Source organism: Echinops telfairi, unplaced genomic scaffold (genome assembly GCF_000313985.2).
Source record: "Echinops telfairi isolate 266 unplaced genomic scaffold, ASM31398v2 ScPeMD7_20;HRSCAF=75, whole genome shotgun sequence".
Taxonomy (NCBI): domain Eukaryota; kingdom Metazoa; phylum Chordata; class Mammalia; order Afrosoricida; family Tenrecidae; genus Echinops; species Echinops telfairi.
The window spans coordinates 5,833,334-5,853,171 of NW_022103917.1; the positions used below are offsets into that span (position 1 = coordinate 5,833,334).

The 19,838-nt window shown below is 46.8% G+C and overlaps 1 protein-coding gene across 2 annotated transcripts in view; it reads left to right on the forward strand.

Annotated features, from left to right (window-relative positions):
* Window positions 1–51: 51 nt before the first annotated feature.
* FGF13 (fibroblast growth factor 13) overlaps window positions 52–19,838 on the forward strand; it is a 527,173-nt gene continuing 507,386 nt past the window's right edge. For both annotated transcript variants that reach the window (XM_004713365.3, XM_004713366.3), the window contains exon 1: window positions 52–201. In XM_004713365.3, the coding sequence (XP_004713422.1) occupies window positions 153–201 (49 nt within the window). In that variant the 5' untranslated portion in view covers window positions 52–152. The remainder of the gene's footprint in view (window positions 202–19,838) is intronic.

Consider the following 19,838-nt stretch of genomic DNA (forward strand, 5'->3'; position numbering starts at 1 on the left):
GCGGCGGCGGCGGGGAAACGCGGGTTCCGGCCGAGCCACACGGAGGGGAGCTCTCGCTCGCCACTTGCCGCCCGAAGCGCTCTCCCCAGTCCGGCGCCGCTCGGCGAGGACTTCCGTCTCCTGGGCGACCCTTGTCAAGCAAGCTGGGATCTATGAGTGGAAAGGTGACCAAGCCTAAAGAGGAGAAAGATGTTTCTAAGGGTAAGCCCGCCGCAGAGCCCGCCGCCTTCCTCCCGCGGCGCCCTGCCGACCGCCCGCGCCTAAGCTAGTGACCTCGGCGACCCCGGCCGGCAGGGGCCAAGGCCCGAGCGTCTGGGAGGGTCTGGGTGGGCACCACTTGCCCTCTGTCCTCGCCGAGCCGTCGCCCCGCGAGTGCCTCCAGCCTCCTCCACTCCCCCTCTGGGCGCGCGGTGGTGGCGCTGCGGGCAGCCTAAGCTGCTGCAGCCCAGAGCGCAGGGCACCGCGCCGCCTGCCACCGACCGGCCGCGGTCCGTGCGAGTGTGTGTGTACGCGGGCGCGCGTGTGTGTATGTGTGTGTGCGCGCGTGTGTGCGCTGTGCCTCTGTGTGCTGTGCGGTGCAACATGGTGACATACTCAGGAAGCTGCCCTGCTCGCCAAACCCTAGCTGGAGCCCACCTTCCACCCCTCTCCCCGCCCCCAATGCAAACAAAGAGCCTGGCCCAGGAGCGGAACCCCACCTCCACGCTTCTTTCTCTCTTGCACCCCTGCCCTCCAACTCCCTACCCCCACGAAGGGTGCAGGAGCATGCACCCTTCGACACGCTGCGTGCATAAGTGAGCAATCCAGGCGCCTTGGCGTCGCTGGCGATGCACCTCGCCAGCGCAGCCTAGCCAAGCCCCGGGAGAACAAAGGCTGCTGTCCCTTTGCCACCCTTGGCCACTGCGGGAGCTGGTGAAGGCCCCCAGGGCCAGGACCCCTCGCTCCACTGGCAGAGCTCCAGCCCCCAGGCCCGGGGTGCTGGTCCACCAGTCTCCTGGAGGGCGTGTCTCGACCTGGGCCCACCCACCGTCAGATTAGGGAGGCGCAGCAGAGTGGGGCTCAGCCTTAGGGAGAACTCAGACCCCAACAGGGGCCTCCCCCACCTGCCAGTCTTAGACTTTGCCTTGCTAGAATCCTGCTTAGCTCCAGGCCAGAAACTGGCCAGAGAGTTGCAGAGAGGGGGTGTGGAAGAGCGGAGGAGGGACAGCAAGTGCCTTGGGTGCCTGTGTCCTGGATGACCACCTAGTCCATCCAGGAGTGGGATGGGCCAGCCCTGAGAGAGCCACAACGCAGACCAAGCTCACTCTGCAGAAGGTTTTTCTCTGTGGGGCCCTGGCACCTCCCTGAGCCCTCAGACCCCCTTCCTTCCACCCCTCTCCTAATTCTTTTTGCTCATCTCCTCCTTGCCAGCTTCTTCCCCTCTGGTCCCCCTCTCATTGTTCTCTTTCCTGGGAGATTCTAGGGCATCGCCAGCCCTCCCCCACAGGAAGTTATCAAAGACTTCAGCTCTGGGCCTTTATCCTTCTTTCTAAAGGGAGCAGTTTCTGTTCCTACCAGGTGGAAGGGACAGAAAGGCTGGTGAAGTTATAGTGGGCGTGGGGGATGGGGGTGGGAAGCTTCTTAAATCTATTGCCCTAACTTGGCTCTGACTTGGCTCAAGGCTCCAGCTCAACTTCCCTCCCCCCTCCCCCCATACCCCTAGGACCCACTCACAACTGCTGGCCGAGGGAGGAGCATAGGTTAATGGAGGCTGGGACTTGGGAAAGTAGATCAGGACTTTGTGAATTGGAGAGTGTCTTAAACTTGCAGTTAGAGGAGTGGAAGGGGAAATGGCTTCAGGGTCCATCCAGGTTTGATGTGCTAGTGAGGATTCAGATGAGTAAATGACGTAGACAGTTACGTTGTAGCACCGAGTCAATCTAGACATCCTTGGTGGTGCAAGGACTAAGCACTCCACTACTAACCAAATGATCAGTGGTTCAAATCCACTTGGGAGAAAGAGATGGCAATTGACTTCCTTAAGGCATTCAGCTCATAGGGCAGTCTGCTCCATCATAGAGGATGACTATGAGTGGAAACAAACGGACTGGCGGACATACAACAACAACAATCATCTACCTAGGCAGGTGGAACCACTACTGGGAGGATTTCAAGTTTGCTTATGTGGCACTTCGTTTCCTGATTTCCAGCTTTCAAAGTTTATTCCAGGGTACCTTTGAGGGGTAGATGTCCCTGGGATTCAACTCATTCACAAAATAGTTACTGCCCTTCAAAATAAGAACCGTAACAGTGGTGGCCTTCTAACCACCAGCCATTCCTCCAGAGAAAGAGTTCCAGTCTCAGAAGCTCACAAGGACAGTTCTATCCTGTCCGATACGGTAGCTGTGAGTCAGAATCCACTCGATTTGGCAGTGAATATGATTTGGTTCTGTGGTTAGTGTTGGACCGCCGCTCTCTTGGAGAAAGATGAGACTTTCTGTTCCCACACAGATTTACAGCCTCAGAAACCCTCATCTGGCAGCTATGAGTCAGAATCCACTCAATAGCCATGGATTTTGGTTTGGTCCAAAGACTATAATTTCCACGTGTCTTGAATGGATGAGCTAGTCTGGAAACATGAGAACAGGTGTCTCTAACTCAATTAATGAGCGTTTTTACTAGGCATATGTCATAACATTTTCTGATGTTGACTTGCCACATTCGAAACTCCATACTTCTCTGTAGGAATTGTGCAATTAGCATTTGGAATCGTGGCTGTAATTAGAATAAATTAAAATGATTTTATGAGGCCACTTTAAAGAAGGGCGTTCACTTTCCCGCAGAGATGAGATTCTTTTGGCTTGTTAAGACTGGGGTTGCTTTTGGTGCCTTTCTGTTGGTTAATTGAGTTTAAAACAAGTCCACAATTATGAATCCTGAAGAGTAGTTAGTCCTTTCTCCACTCAATCTGGTTAAAACTCTTAAACGACTGAATGTTAGACTCCTTTTCATGTCAAGGATGAAGGATACCAGGTCTGTTCATATCTCTAACCAATGGAATTGGTTTATGTTGACCATATATATGAAGCGGTTTGATTATTTACAGATGCCCTGAAATTGGCTGGTTTGAGTTTTTTTTAAAAAAAAAATATTGCAATTAAGAGACTCATTAGTAACATTCTTTGTGCTATCATGAGATATAGAATTGACCATTTAATAGATAATTTGAACATATACATATTTTCTTTTGAACAGTGCTATGTAAAGTCAAACATTGGAGAAAGGTAGGAATAGCTTGAGTGAATTTCCTATCCTTATTTAGAGCTTACCCTTTGTTTAAAATCAGCCTCCTATCCCATCAGGATGGGTTTCATGCCCACGGCCTATCATAACTACATAGAATATTCCAGAATACAATACAGTATTGTCACTGGCAATAGGTAGTAAGTGCTTTTGTGCCGCTGAAAGAAATACAGCTTAAAGGGCATGGAGATTGCTGTTTGTCCTTTCAAATGGCATTTCCCATCAACCCATCGAGGTTACAACTTTCGATGGACGATGACTTTTTGGACCATCTTTTCAGTAATGCAGCCAGATTCTTCTCTTTGGGAGCGAAGAATCTTTGGGATTTGAAGAGATGAAGAAGGGGGGTGGGGGGGGGCTCTACTGCAGCAAATCACCTTCTGTGCATTGATTTGTGCTTTGTGTAAACTTTTAGATTAAACCAATGTGTCTGTAGTTTGGGGCACACACGCTCCTCAACAGGAGTGGCTGGCTATTTCCATTCCAGGGAAGAGGAAAATGGGGCTTGCTGCCTTTGCTACCTTGTCAAATACGATTTGTTCAGCCCTTCGCTGTTGGAAGAGCACCCAGGTGAGGCTGTATGGCTTATTGCGTCTTTGGTTCTGTGGCATCAGAAAACCTGTCATTTTGTGATTGCGTCCAAGTGCCAGTTAGAAGTGCCATTGGGTTTGGCACTGCCTGTTTGGTTTGGAGCTACCTATTTGGAGTGGGGTCTGGTTTTGCAGCCATTCTTTCCCTTGTGTTTCATTAGAGAGTGACCCTAGCCAGGCCAACTGCCAAGGCCGTGGGTTCTCTTGATGAGATGGCAGTAGTGTCGGGCTGGCTGCCGGGCGACATAGGACAATTCCTTGAGTAACCTGAGAAGCCAGCCACTTGCACGGCTCCTGTTGTCCTGGATTGCGGTGATTTTCAGCTCCTTTCCTGGGGCCTTTTCCAGTAGCCTGTATGCCCTACCTAAGAGGGCCAGGCCCTTGTGGTCAGGCAGTCAGCAAATGATGGCTCAAACCCTGAATGCTATTCCCAAAGATCATCTTGGTCTTGGTGGATTTACTGTAACAGGTTCTGTCAAACATGTTGTAAGGCTTAAGTCAAGCAAAGCAGGTGTTGAGAGCTTGACACGAAAGCTTGACACTGGTGACCTCTTAAAAACAGCACTCATAACCTGCCTATTACTCATGGAAGGGCTCGAGTTCTTTGTGAATAGGTCATCGGGGACCAGTGGCTGTATGGGTGATGCCACAAACCACACTTACACGCTCTGTGCTGCTGCTGAAGATGGTGAGGGAGTGTAGGCAGACAGATCTCTTTGCGGGAACCATTTAAATGTGGCACACCATTTGTGGCACTCCCAAATCCCCAATGTCCATCTGTTCTTGGTGACTGGTGAAGCCCATGAGTAGGTGAATCCTTCCGCCCCCATCCTCTTCATCCCTGTTTCTAGTGGTGTGCATCTTCTTTCTCGAAGGGAGGTGAAATCAGAAGGGGTGGCAAGTTGGCATGGGCTAGAGGTATGGATCTTCTCCCTCGCTTCGCTCTATGTTCTCTAAGTCTCTTTCAAGTCTTTAAGTATCCTTCAAACCATTGAAAAGTATTAAAGGTATGCTCTCAGGCTGGAGTGATAGGTGAGGCTGTAATGGGAAGGGATTTGGGGCTGAGCCCTGGGGGAGAAGCTGTAATGGGAAGGGATTTGGGGCTGAATCCTGTGGGATTAATGAAGGGGTTGTGGGCCATGCCCATGGCAGATATGGCCTCCTGGAGAACAGGGATCAGGACTGGGGAGCTAACAGGAGTCAGGGATGCATCGTAAGCTCGAGGGCTCCTTTGTTTGAGGCAGTGAGTGGGGAGAGCCAACTCTTCCACTCTCTTCGCAGCTGTGCTGTTTTATGTCCAAGTCAACTCATTCTGGGCATTGCAATCAACCAGGAGCAAGTGGGATGTGCAGCAACTCTTCACATTTAGCCAAGAAAAAGGATTTCTAGCGTCTCTTTTATTAGGGCTTTTCATTTTAGGGGAGGGAAATTTGAAGGGATTGGCAAATCACTTCTAAGGTGAAACAATTCAATGAGGAGAAAACAAACACATAATTTAATTATTGAAAGAGAAGGGATCCTTCAAGTCTATGCCTTTGCTAAGTTTAATATGGCCATTGAAATGTGAAGGTTAGATACATGACGTTGCTTTAGCAATTAGTACAGAAGACACACGTCTGCATAGCTCATTTCCTGCCATTACCCATATACCTATCCCCATTCAGAAGACACGTTGTTGCCAGGATTTACCATCAGCACAGGCTGAGGAACCTGAAATGGAGGTTATCTATTTGGGATATACTAATTCTGTGAACTCAATTGAATCATATTTCTGACTTTTCCCCCCCAGTGGCATTGCACACAACTAAACTTAAGTCTCCTCCCCATTTCTACAAGAGTGGTTCAATGACATGGGTTGCGTGCAGCTCATTGTGTCACCATCCTCATTCTCTCTACCCAGGGATTTAGGCTCCTTAGCCCTGAAAGCTCCAGTCTGTGGTGTACTGGGTTACACATTGATCTGCTTACTATAACAGTAGCTGTTTCAACCTACCAGCCGATTCGTGGGAGAAAGACAATGTTTTCTGCTTCTGTAAAGATTGACAGCTTCAGAAACCCACGGGGGCGGTTCTACTGTCCATAGGGCTACCATGAGACTTCACTTGATGGCAATGAACTTGTTTGTGCTTGTTGGTGGTTTTCTTTACTTTTTCTTTTTGGTTCCAGTCACATAGTGAATTCTTGTAAGAGCGCTATGCTCAAGGCCGCCATTCTTTATTTATTGGCCCAAACGATTTCATGTAACAATGACTTCATGGGACAGTTTCAGTTCAAGGTGTAAAGATTATTTGAGGCATGAGTTTGTGGGTGGGAGTGGGGGGCGCTGTTCCACATCTAGGTGAATCTTCTTTTGTTTCCAGGTAAATGGAACCAAAACTAAATAACTTGTGGTAGCCTTTATGGCCACCATTGTAGCCCTCAAATCCAGTTTTTCCTTGAATTCGAAGGCCAAGTTTTCTCTCTACATTGTTGTCTGAGGGTTTCACCCTGAAGAAGTTCAGACGCAAGGATGGTGAAAGAGACGTCATCGTGTTTTCTGTGGACACATACATCATCAGGAAAGAGCAATAGCTAGAAAAAGGACAACCCGATCGGTGGAGGGTCAGCAAGAATGAATAAACCCTTCAAAGGGATGATGCCCTGACACCATAACCTCCAGCACGGGCTCAAACACATCACACGATCATGGAGCTGACACAGGCTTGGGGCAATGTCCTCCTGCATTATATGACCCAGAGGTCACCCTGAGCAGGAGCCAACTTGATAAATATCCTGAGAATGGACTTCTCATTTCAGAACTAGAGCTCAGTTCTTGATTCTGGGAGATAATGGCTATATGGAGGATTATAATAGATGAAGGACTGTGTCAACAGTCCCCATACCCTACCCAAAGAGCTCCTGCTCCCTGAAAGGATCAGGAGAGAGGAGGCATGCTGGTCCTCTGAAAGGTGGCAGTGCTCTTGGCTTCCTTTGCTCAGAAGCATTGGTGACATAGGGAGTGCACTAGGGGTCTTGCTGAACTGGGTTGATTGCTTGGCTTGTGTTGACCATCGGAAGAATCCTCCAAATGATTTCGATGATCACTCTTTGGTCCACAGGTATATTCCCATGTCTGTTGTTCTTTCTCTTGCCTGTTAGGAGGGCCTGCACAGCAGGTGACAGGCAGGCAGGGATGATTGGAGGGCAAATTAGGAAAAGAAGCTTGTGTTTTTTAACCTATGCTATGAACCTAATTATATTTTTGGTACTTGATGTTGACATACAATGAAATGCACAAATCACATGCGTACATCTGTATGAATTATTATAAATGTTTATACCTATGGAAAACCCAAACCAAACTCACTACCATCGAGTCGATGTCATAGTGACCCTACGTGATCTTTGGAATCATCAGGATAATGGAACACTGTTCTAATTTGCTTTATAGTCATCCCCCTTTGACAAACAAGCCAACTCAATGCCCTCTAATCGGTTTTGACTCATAGCAACCCTCTAGGACAGGGCAGAACTGTCCTTAAGGGTTTCTGAGACTGTAACTCTTCGCCAGAGTAGAACACCTCATTTTTCTTCCTCAGAGGAGCTGGAGATTTCAAACTGCTGACCTTAAGGTTAACAGCCCATCTCATAACCACCAGAGCTCCTTATCCCTCCCTTGAAGACTCCTGCTATTTTGCTTCCTAGCATTATGTATTAGTTTTGCCTCTTCTTGAACATCCTGTCAATGGAATCACACAGTGGTTACTCCTTTGGTTTCTGACACCTAGCTACCTTCCCCGTTCAACAGTCTTCCTTCCCTCGTTGACCTCCTTGTCAGTTCCCACAAGTGCTTCAGTGGCCCCCATCCTGCTCCAGATTAGAGTCCTTATAAGGGTCTTGTGCCTGGTAGGCCCACAAGAAGTATTTGTTGCAGGGCCTAGGCAAGGTAGGGAAAGTCTTTAAGCAGGGTTATCTTCCTCTCATCCTTTAAGAAGTATAAATAATGATAATAGTTATGATAGTCCTTATTTTTTTACCAAAGAAAGAAATAAAAGAGTTGTCGTTGAACTGATTCTGACCCCATGGGCAGAAGAGTATTGTGCTCTATAGGGTTTCAGTAGCTGATTGTCTTTCTTTCTTTCTTTTGGAGGGAGTGGGCATTACCAGACCTTTCTTCCGAGGTATATCCTGGATGAATGAATGCCTTGTACAGTTATACTTATATTTCTCGACAGCAAGGTTGGTTCGTCCATATCTGTGTTTGCACAAAGACAGGATTGATCTCTTTTGCCCATGTGCACATAAGTAGGAAGAGTGTGCCTGCACATCCACCACCGGGGCTCCAAGGAGGGTTAGGGACGGTCTGTGTTCAGGCGAACAAATCGGAATGGCTGCTGGCTCAGGTTAGGCTCGGTGCAGAGATGAAGGGAGCCTAACCCTGCTCGTGGATAATGATGACTTTCCACTTCCCAGTGCGCGTCTCACTTCACTGGACTATTCTCTTGAAACCCCTCTCCAGGGTAATTCTGTGTGGCCATCACAATTTCAGGATCAGTTAGTATGAAATAACGGGACTTTCCCCTGGGGGCTTGTGTCACCTGTGTTCCAAAGATTACACTTCCTCTCCATTCGTACTGGGGACAGCTCCGATCGTTGATTTATTTATTTGGATTACATGGCATATGTTTTCAGTCTGTCTCTCTTCAGGATTGTGTGTTGCATTTCCTGTCTCTGACTCTCTCAACCCTACTGCTTTTTTCCCTCTCTCCTTCCCTCCCTCCCTCCTTTTCTTGTCAACAGATGTCAATGATTTCCAATAACCACATTGGCTTCCTTCGGGTGTGCTGGGCTCTTTGGCAGCTTCTCATTTCTAGATTTTTTTCTTCCTTGCTAGCTATATTAATTTTGTGGCTGGGGGGTGGTGGTGAGGAGAAATCCTCTCTGCCACCTCCCTAAAGTGTGGTTCCTTAGAGGAAGCATTCCACTAGTTATTCTAGAACTCATTTTAAATGGGGGGGGGAGGGGGGAGGAAGAGCCCAGCCTGCATTTTCTTGTTTAATACTATTTATGTTGCCTTCAGTTAGATAATATTTCCCAAAATATATCTTGTTAACCGAGACACATGCCTTGGACGAGCACATTAATTATAGTTCTCAAAGTTGGGCACCACAGAGTGTTGCTCTCTGCTGCAGAATCGATGTTTCCCAGCAGTGGTTCACAGTGAAGCGTCTCTTTCCTCGCTACAGGTAAGTGAGGACCCCAGGGTCCTCACTAGCCCTCCCAGTACTGTCGGCAACCTTTCTACTGCTCTTGAGCGGAGGGTGGGTAAACAACTCGAGTTCTTAAAATATTTATCTTGCTGTTAAAAGTGGAAGTAAACAAGCTGGAGAAGGCAGACACAGTGCGGTTCTTGAATATGCCTACAGATATTTCCAGAGTCGGCTTTCAGCTCTGACTTGGAGAGTGTGGAGAATTGACCTGCTTCTTTTGCCTTGGCTTCTCTGTGAGTCTGCCTGCCTTGCTCCCCTCCCCCCTCGGGGACTTTATTGGCCAGAGTCTTCCTGGAGCCCTTGAATGTGTGTGCATGTGCTTCTAAGCTCTGGGGAAAATGGGAGCCATTCTCTTGGAATCAGGGGTCCGCCTAGGGAGCTGGGAAGCGACCTGCACGCAGCGCGATATGGTTTGGTCAACTAGCATCCCTGAGGCTCTGCCAGGTGGGTTTATTACCTACCTCCTGGTGCTCATTGGCCTCATGATGTGGCGGCTGCCGAAAAAAGCAACACGGAAAAGTTGTGTCACTGAAGGTGAAATTTGGCAAGGAGCAGCTAGGCAGCTTCCGGCCGCGGTGGCTATGGGCAGGAGGGCTTGGTCCGATGGCCCGCAGTGCCCGCCCAGCTGGCCGACCAGGACAATAGCCATGGCCCAGGCCAGAGCTTGGGACGCAGCGGAGCGGGTGCTCCCTTGCAGCTGTGGCTTCAAGGTCTACAGAGCGGGGCGCTGCGGCAGCCAGCGGGTGGGAGGTGGCTGCCCTGGAGTGCCTGTGGCCGCTGGGCAGATCCAGAGACCAGGCTCCCTCAGTGATGCACCCAACACACTGGTGGGTCACTTCCACGGCACACAGGAAAAGCAAAACTTGCAATCACAGCTTTGAAGTCCTGGCTTGGGCAATAAGCTCGGGCTTTGCTTTCGATCCCTGTGTTCTCCCCCTCGTGCTCTTTTGGTTTTAGTCGTTCAGTGAACCTAAGCGCTTCTTGAGCAAGAATCCTGCCTGCTGCTGGGAATATATTTCTGTGCTTCAGACTGTGTATACGGTTACAGTGCTTGCCTCTTCTGCCTCCGAGATAAGATCGACTGACTGGGATCAACTGGAAAGTTTGAGAGCTGAAGTAACCACCACCTAGGGTTTTGCCCCCAGGCTCACTTTTTGGTGATTTTTCCCTCCAATCTTTTTTTTTTTTTTTCTCCTGGATGTTACAATACACACAGAGAGACACGGGGGCTTCTCCTGAGCCCGGATCTAGGAGCACACGCTATGCACTATGACCTACTCTTTTCTTTTTCTCAACAGAGTAGGATATTTTTTTTCTCTGTTATGAAGGAATATTTGTAATGTCCCCACTAGAGCAGGGCTTGCATGACAAGGAGAAGCGTTTGTTCCTGTAGGTGCCAAAGATTTGTATGCCTCTCCTTGAGAGCCTTTTTTCAAGGGACACCACAGACACGACTGACATTTTATAAATGCGCGTACCCGAGTATGTACTGCACATGGGAGACACAGTAAAAAAACCAGCAGCAGCTTGCTGCCATTGAGTTGATTTCGACTCATTGCGACTTCTGCTTTGGTTTCTGCGGCTGTACATCTTTATTGGAGCAGGCAGCGTCATATTTCTCTCAGGGAGCAGCTGATGGGTTTGAACCATTGATGTTACTGTTAGCAGTCCAGTACTTACTGGACAGTGCCACCAAAGCCCTTCATACACATTTAGAAATCTGGAAGTAGAAAATGAGACATGTGAAGATAAATATGCAAATGTCTACACAAAGACACTTAGAAGCATGTGTCAGGGGTGTGGGGAGGGAGGGGAAAAATGAGGAGCTGATCCAAGGGCTCAAGTAGAAAGCAAATGTTCTGAGAATGATGATGGTAACATGTGTACGAATGTACTTGACACAGTGGATGGATGGATGGATGGATTGTGATAAGAGTTATACAAGCCCCTAATAACATGATTTTTAAGAGATATGCAATTAATAATAATTTATAATTTATCAAGGGTTCATGACGGTGGCAGGGTGGGGGAGGGAGGGAAAAAATGAGGAGCTGATACCAAGGGCTCAAGTAGAAAGAAAATGTTTTGAAAAGGATGATGGCAACATATGTACAATGTGCTCAACATAATGGATGTATGGAATGTTATAAGAGCTATGAGCCCAAATAAAATGATTTATTTTAAAAAAATTTTAAAACAGAAGGGATCTTTAGGTGGTGGTCTTATAGAAGATGTATAGTTTTCCTTTGTGTTCATATTTTCTGATTTCTGTACCGTGAGCACATATTATGATATTTGTGATATCTTTATAATAATAAAACCAATGGAAACCAGCTACTGCTTATGGACTGGGGGAAACAGTTTTTCCTGTCCTAGCTCTCACCATTCCTTGATCCAGAATGCCCTGGCTATTCCTTTGTCTACATTTTGTGGTCCTTCAAGTTCAAGCTTAACCCAGGACCATCAGAAAGCTGGTCTTCCACTCTCCTACCAGGAACGGTTTACTCCCCATCCTAGGTCCCTGGGTCATACACTTACCTGCCGATGTCTGTGGGCTAGCTAGAGAATGCTCACAGTTGACCTTCACCTGCTTGTCTTTCCTCTGCCCCCCTTGATTGTCCCCGCCTCAAAAATCACTTTGCACCAGAGGTTCCAAATGGATGTGCTGCCTAATGACACCGCTCAACCTCCTTCCTGGGTTTCTTGAAATGCTCCTGTACTTTTGAAACTCCAAATTGCCCCCAAAAGAACCATGGAAGGAGAGCGGCAACTAGCAGGATTCAGTATTATTCATTGGATTTAGGAGAGAGTTGCTGCTTAAAATGAGTCCTTTTCTAGGTCCCTGGTTAAAGGGATGGGATTGAGAGACCTGGGCTCTATAGTAACAGAAATACCACAAGGGGATGGCAGAAACAAACAGGAGTTTCTTTTCTCACAGTTTAAGAGGCCAGAAGTCTGAATTCAGAGCGCTGCTTCGAAGGGTAGGCTGTCTTCTTTCTGTTGGTTCTGGAGGAAGGTTCTGGTCTCTGAGATTCTGCTCCTGGGTGATCTTCCTGTTACTTGGCATCTCTCTTCCCCATCTCTGGTTACTTCTCTCTCCTTTTATGTCTCAGTAAGAAATAGACTCAAGACACACCCTACTGTAATTCTGCCCTGTTAGCATTCCCTAATGGGATTATAAACAACCCAATTTATATTTAGTGGGGGAGGGGTGGCAGCAATAATTGAATTCATAAGCATGATCTTGGGCAAGCAAGCCTTGGCTTCTCCAAAATTGATGGTCATGTTCATTTTCCAGCTGGCATAAGATAATGTATGGAAAACATACATAGAATTTGGTCAATAATAATGCTGACAATGCTGCAAAAATAGTAGACATTTTCAACTTGATGACTCAAGTAAATGGGTTTTGCTTGCGGGCTTGGTGGCTACAGAAACAAGTCTGCACTTCTGCACATCACTCTGACCGTCAGACCCCCATTGAAGAATTTTCTGTTTATCTGAACTTATGAGTTAAGTCATTAAAGAACTCAATACCTAGGGTAACGACTATGCACCAACTACTGCTGCTGACACTGAGGAGAGAGCAATGAACAAAACAGATCACTATTCCTGCCTTTATGTAGCTGATCGTTGGAAGTTTACTTTCGGGAGCCAATGTTTCCTTGCCCAAAGCACCCTGCTCCTTGGTGATAGTATGTCACACAGTGAAAGACCCTGTGTCCTTTATGGCCACCAAGGTGCTGGCCATGGCAAACTACCAAAGGATGGAGCCAGGCATGTATTATTAACCTGTGGCCCAGAGACCCTAGAGCTCTGTTGGGCTTCTGTATCTTCTCCCATGACTTATGTGCTTCTTCCGTCATGATACTCTGATTCAGTAGATCTGAGCATGAAGCCTGAGGACCCATACATTTTTTAGACCTTCTCGGGTGGTTCTAATGCACAGACAGCTTAGGGACATGATACACCACCTAGGCAGTGTTTCTCGCTCTTGCCTGATGTTCAGAGTCATCTCTAGGGTTTGTGACAAACACAAACCATGTTCTCTCCTTGAGCTACTAAACAAGAACCTCCAGGAAGCCAAAACCACTTGTTTGGAGGTCCATCTTTTGTCCTTTCTTTGGAGATGCTTATGGGTGACATTGGACCTTCAACCAGAGGGGCCTGTGAATCTGAAATTTTAACAAGTGTCCAGGTGATCATTTTTATCTGGGAAGTTGGGCTAACACTGCCTTAAAGACAATCAAAAGACCCCTAGCAGTTGAGCGTGTGGCAATGGACAGAACAGGGGCCCTAGCTTTCAACAGCTTTTCACAGGGATCAATGACTACAAAAATACTCGGTGAGTGAGCCTCAGGTCTTGACCCAGCACTGTTATCCATGGACAACTCGGTGCTCTGCAGTCTCAGCTCCCTCACATGGTCGAATGCAACAAAATCCCACCCACCCCCAACCCTACTGATCTTACATCTGCACTTGTCTCTTTCCCTCTTCTTGCCAGTCTCGCTGCCACTTTCCTCTTGCTGCTCCTTCTTTCGGAGAACATAGGCAAGGCAGAGAATTGTGACACCTGGATTCTTCCAGGGAAAAGCACCTGGAGGGAGCATTGGGATGCAGTTCAAAGTTGGCCATCCCAGTTTGGCTGTTAGGATGGCAGAGGCCATGGCCCATATCTTTGGGCTCTTTTGCTGGCTTCTTGGTGGGATAAGAGAATGAAATCCTTTTGTCCATCAACGGAGGATGGTACAGATTGGGCAAATGTATTCCCTGCCCCTGTGGCCAACACATTTCTTCCTGTGTGCCAGCAGGATGGATGAGACTTGGGACAGGTCTAGGTGCAAGCCTACCTCCCCCTAGCCTCTGTAACTAGATCTGGATCCATCAAGTGCATTAATCTATTGGTACTAGTTATTTGATTTCTAAATGGTACTTACTGTCCCCACCCCAAGTGATTGGGGAGTAGGCATCAGGCTGTATACAGTGACCTGATTTGTATCACAAGTGCCTTTGGGGCTTTGACACATTCCATCCATTTAAAAACACCCTGCTTTCTCCCTTCACCCTACTGGGCATGAAAGCAGCCTTTGAGTTTATGGCACAAAGGGCAGGTCTTTAAAGGGCAGTGTTCTGAGCGCATTGTCTGTGGACAAGAGACACAAGTGAATATCTTAAAGAATCCTGTATTGATTTTTAGTGTGGGGGGCATCTCCTCAGGATCTGGAAAGCCTAGGAAGAAGATAATAAACTTGTTCCCCTGCGTTTGAGCCAGAAGTGTAGTTGCTTCGTTGACCAGGCTGGAGGGGAGGAGAGCCAGCTTTTGTCCAGGGTGCACTGCTCTTGATCAGATTGGCTGGAGGTGTGGCTTATGGATATGTTCCTTTATCTATAAATTGGATTCCTGCTCAATAGGGAGGCAGTTCCTTATAATTGAGAGGGAATTACTGTTTCGTGAAAAGTTTCCTTTGAATAACATCTTTCGTGTATCTGAATGTTACTTTAGGGGTCAAAGACTACTTGATTAAAAAGCGAAACAAAAACAAAGAAAGCAAAAATAAGCCTAGAGGCCTTTTGCTGAAGCATTTGGGTTTCCTGTGACTCTAATTATAAGCTGTTGCTCATAGGGGCTGCTTTTGCTCCCCAGGTTCTTAATCATAGATTGTTATGGCCAGAAGGAGCCATCATAATCATGTGGTTCAACTTTCCCATGATAGAGAAGAGGGGCTCCGGGCCATAAAGCGGCGGTGACTGGCCCAAGGTCATAGAGCAAGTTAGTGGCTGGAGGTCTAGCTCAGTGCAGTTCCACCTCAGCGCACTAGTAGGCAGGTGGGTGGCCTCCTGTATTCTATCCACTGTGAGCACATAAACACGGAGGATGATCTCCGGGTATTTATTTAATCAAGCAGGAACTCATTCAATAGGCTTTATAGCAAAAAAAGACGCTTCATCCACCCTCTAGCTCAAGTTCCTTATTTCAAAGAATGGGTCTAGCGGGTACTCTAATCCACATTGAACTATAGAAAAATCCCAGCATTTTAATGGCAGAGGTCCAGGAACATTCTCCCCAGTCTTCTCCCACTGACTCCATGACATTCCACGGTTGAAACCAGGTCCTTTGTGGGTGGCTGTTATTAATAAGCGTTCCTTGGTGTGTGTACAGTAACTGCTGTGACCTAAATACGAGGGCGTGTGTTGTTTCCCCCCACAAAGATAAGAACATTTTAAAAAATCTGTATTTGTCCCCTCTCATTCCATGACTTAAAGAACTAAAGCATTGTATTATCTCTCTACTGTTTTATATAATCAATGAGGAAATCTTCCATTAAATAGATTACATCTTTTCTACATATTAGTTGTATATTTGGGACCTCCCTCTATAACATAGGTTCCCAAACATGTTTAGCCTACCGCCCCTTTATATAAAAGAAATAATTTCTCAGCACACTCCTGGCCATTACAAGTGTTTGTACTATAGCTCATAATCCAGGATAAAAATGTAGGCTTCTGTTTTTGCAGACCCCCTCAATCATTACAGTGCCCACCTCCCAGGTGGCATCATCCACTTTGAGAAACACTGGTAAGCCACAACCACATTGTCTTACAGGAGGTTGATGACAAGATTCCTCCCCAAACAAACAAACAAACAAATGTAAGTGTTGATGCTGACTTATAGCGACTCTATAGGATGGGGTAGAACTGCCCCTGTAGCTTTCCAAGACAATGACTCTTTATTGGAGGAGAAAGCCTAGGCTTTCTCCCATGAAGCTGGCTGGTGGTTTTGAACTGCTGACCTTGTTGCTAGCAGTCCAACTCATAACCCCTATGCCATCAGGACTCCGGGTGACAATATAAGAAAGAGCATCATCTTTTCATCGATGGACAAAGTTGTTTTCATATACCCAATTTATTTTCTTTACTATTGAGTCTTGTTTTTGTTGTTATTGGGTATTGTTGAGTGGATGCTGACTCACAGTAACCCCATGGGACTGAGTAGAGCTGCCTCATAGGGTTTCCCAGGCTGATGTCTCTATGGAGCTGCCAGGTAGCTTTGACTTGCTGACCTTCTGGATGAATACCTCATGAAATTTTAGTCGTAGGTCTTTAAAATCCTAGGAAGAAGAATGGGAAGGAAGAACCTGAGCCATCCGGGACCTGGAATACTGATGTGTCCATCAAACAACTTGCAAGTTTGAGAACCATTGGAAGACAGAACAAGGCTCTGTCTAGGCTCTCTTAGGGCTATAGTTTCACGTGCTTTTTAAAAAGGTGGGTTTTTTGTGTGTATAAATATGATGATGGTCGTGGTTGTCCCTGAGGTGGCTTATGGCAACTCTTCATTTCCCAGAGCCAAATATTGCCCAGTGGTGGGCCATCCTCATGGCGATTGATAGGCCTGAGTCCCCTGTTGTGGCTACAAGCCATCTGATGGAAGGTTCCTTTCGTTTTCATGGACCCTGTGCTTTAACAGGGAGTCTTTTTCTAGCAACAGGTCTTTCCTCAGGAGGTGCCCAAAGTGAGAAGCAGTCTCACGAGACTCACTTCTATGGAGTAGTCACTTTCCTTTGAAAGAATCTAGTTCTTCTGTAACCACTTCCATGATTCTTTGGCAATCCTGTAGGGACGCTCCCTGTAGGGAGCCTTCATGGAACAGTCGGGCAAGCATTGGACTGCTAACCGTAAGGTCAGAGGTTCCAACCTCCCACCAATCTGCAGAAGAAAGATGAGGTGGGCTTTATAGTCTGGGTAAGCCTAAAGAGGAATTCGACTCTTGTCTTCTAGGGTTGTTATGGGTCAGAATTGACTTGATGACAGTGACTTTGATGTGTTTTGTTGGTTTGTTTGATACATTCTTGTGCCCTCTGCAACTTATTCCCATCTCCTTTTTGCGTGCCTTGCATGTTTCATCCGGGGAGCTTGTCACTGGTCTCTGGATGGCCAGTGCCAAGGATAGAGTCGGACCCACAAAGCTTATCCAGTCAATGATGCTTTGAGCAGAAATTTGACTCATCCTTTCACTTGGAAAAAAAATCACTTCCTAGTTAGTCTTGGAGGAATTTGACATTTTTATTTGTTTTTCTCTGCTGATTTTATGTGTGAGACAGGACTTATGTTCAGGAGCACAAATGAGACACAGATTTGTGGCCATGAACTTTTTCTTAACTCTTTGCAGCAACTGGGAGAGACGATTGTGAAATGCTTGGTATTAAAGAGAGGCAATGCCCCAGCCTGGATTTGAGTTTTGATTTGTGTAGATTCCTCGGGGCAACATCTCTCTTGTTGGCCCACTTTGAAGAGGGTGTGGCTTGGGGGCTGGGGAGTAAGGTTGTGAGTCCTGAATTTACAGTCACAGGTTGCTCACTTGCGGTGTTGGCTGCTACACCTTGCCCTCTATGGCTATAACGGAATGGAACGTTGTCCATCCCGGGCCATGCACATGATCCCATTGTTGCCTTCTAACTTAGAGCTCATTTCTCAGCACTAACACACAACATTCACTTGGAGTTTTTCTTAGCTGATTTTTAGAAGGAGACTGCCAGGGCTTTCTTCCTAGTCTGGAAGCTCGGCAGGATCCTGGACACCCTGGGTGAATTTGCTGCTACTGGAAATAACCTTCCAGGATCCTGGCAACACACAAACCACTACAGGACCAGCTGAGCGGTGGAATCAAGGTTCTAGCAAGGTTTCATATATATCTCTGCTCCTCATTGAGGGGCAGGGAGCATGCAGATGCACTGAATTCCCAGGTGATAGACAACATTTTTAGAAACACATGCTTAGGAATCTGGGGCAAACATCAGCCATAGGGTAAACACACCAGCCGGTGCTGGGGAAGCCATGAGGATGGAGCGAGTCCCTGTTCTTGCCTCTGTGGCAGGAAAAGACAAAGAGCTAATGCCCTCAGAGGAGGGGAGGATAGAGAGCTAGGGAAGCTCAGAGGAAAAGCATGGCTGTGGTGGGTCCTTAACCTGAAACTTGAAAGATGCAGGAGAGTCAGTCCATTGAGGATGATGGAGACTGACCTCGTCCGTGGAGATGGTACCTGTGAAGGCAGAGCACAAGAGCATGGCTTATGTAGGGAACTGGAAGCACGGCCCATCAATATTCCTAGGAGAATGGGCCACCTGGGTTATCTGGAAAGTCCTTGCGAATGTGGAGTTATGCCCCTCCAATTCAGTGGACATTCTCATCGCTTTCAATTTTGAAGACAGCTTACTGAAATTACCATTTCTCCGTGAATTTATCAATATATGAAGAGACCAAGCACGTCAGCATTCAAACAGGCTCAATGGCAGCTTTTAACGCACCAGTGTAAATGCTGATTGTGAATAAAATCATAAGGTAATAGCTTTTACAAAGTAAAAATCACTCGATTTGAAGTAGAAGCCACTGTTTGCTGTTGTTTTTGTTTTTGTTGCTCTTCCTGCTAAGGTCAGAGGTCTTGGGCTTTTGTCCGTTGGGGGTCTCCTGGTCAGAAATCCCTGTGTGTAGCTGTGGCGCCATTGCTCTTGTTGATCACAGAAATGACAGCTCATATATTGGATGAGAATCAGAATGTAGATTGTTTAGCCACCAAACGAACAAACAAACCAAAAAGACTCACACCCCACTCACAGTAACGCTACCGGACAGGATAGAACTGCATCAGTAGGTTTCCAAGATTGCTTCTCTTTTCGGTAATAGAGAGTCACGTCTTTCTCCCGTGGAGCTGCTGGTGGTTCCGAACTGCTGACCCGGCGGTGAGCAGACCAGCACTAGGCCAGTATGACACCAGGGCTCCTAGTTGTAAAATAGGTGCAAATGCTTTAGTGCTCAACTCAGAGTGAAAGGTTGGCAGTTCAAATCCACTTGAAAAGCTGATGGGCTAGCTCTACTCTGTGAGGCCAACATGATAACCACCACACTTCGAGACCTCCTGGGATCGTTCTACTCTGCGTCGCATGGCATCCTCATGAGTGGGAATTGGACGGATAGTAACTAACAATACCAATAAAATCACATCCTGTCCAGGAAGTTGCTTAATTAACTTTATTTCCAATTGGATCCATGTAGGCGTAGTCGACAATGAATTTTGAGAAGGCTGTGGATGACAGGGGAAGCCCAGAATCCATTTGCAGGGTCCACACATAGTGAATCCCCTCTGACTATAGTCCAGGGATATGAATAGCCTTGTTGGCAGACAGAGAGCATTGTAAAGTCGGCTATAGAAGATATCATTAGATTAAAATGTAATATCTTATCATCCGATCTCCCTTTTAACCCATTGTAAAGTTGTTTGAATTTTTTAAAAAGTGAAGAAAAATACATGTGGATTAAGCCTCTGGTGGATTCCCTCTGCTCATGGACCACGGATGTGAAGAGCTTTGCTCTCATGCAGAGTGCATTGGAAAGTGGATCACTGCACATGTTGTTAGGTTAACATTTAGTATCTTATCATTTAATCTCCCTTTTGACCCATGTTATACGTGTTCCAGTTTTTAGTATTTTCTTTCTTTTTATTTGATTGAGGTTTTTCTCTGTTATTTTATTAAGGTTGTTCAGTTTTGTTTTGTGGTATGGTTTTCTGTATATGAAATCAAGGATAGGGAAACCTAGAGAGGCAGTAACTGGATTGATGATTTCTTGGGTGAATGGCAGGAGAGTTTGGGGGGAAATAGGGAGTTAATAACAGTGAGTATAGGAAAGAAGAAACTGTTTTAAAATAGATGTGGTGATGATC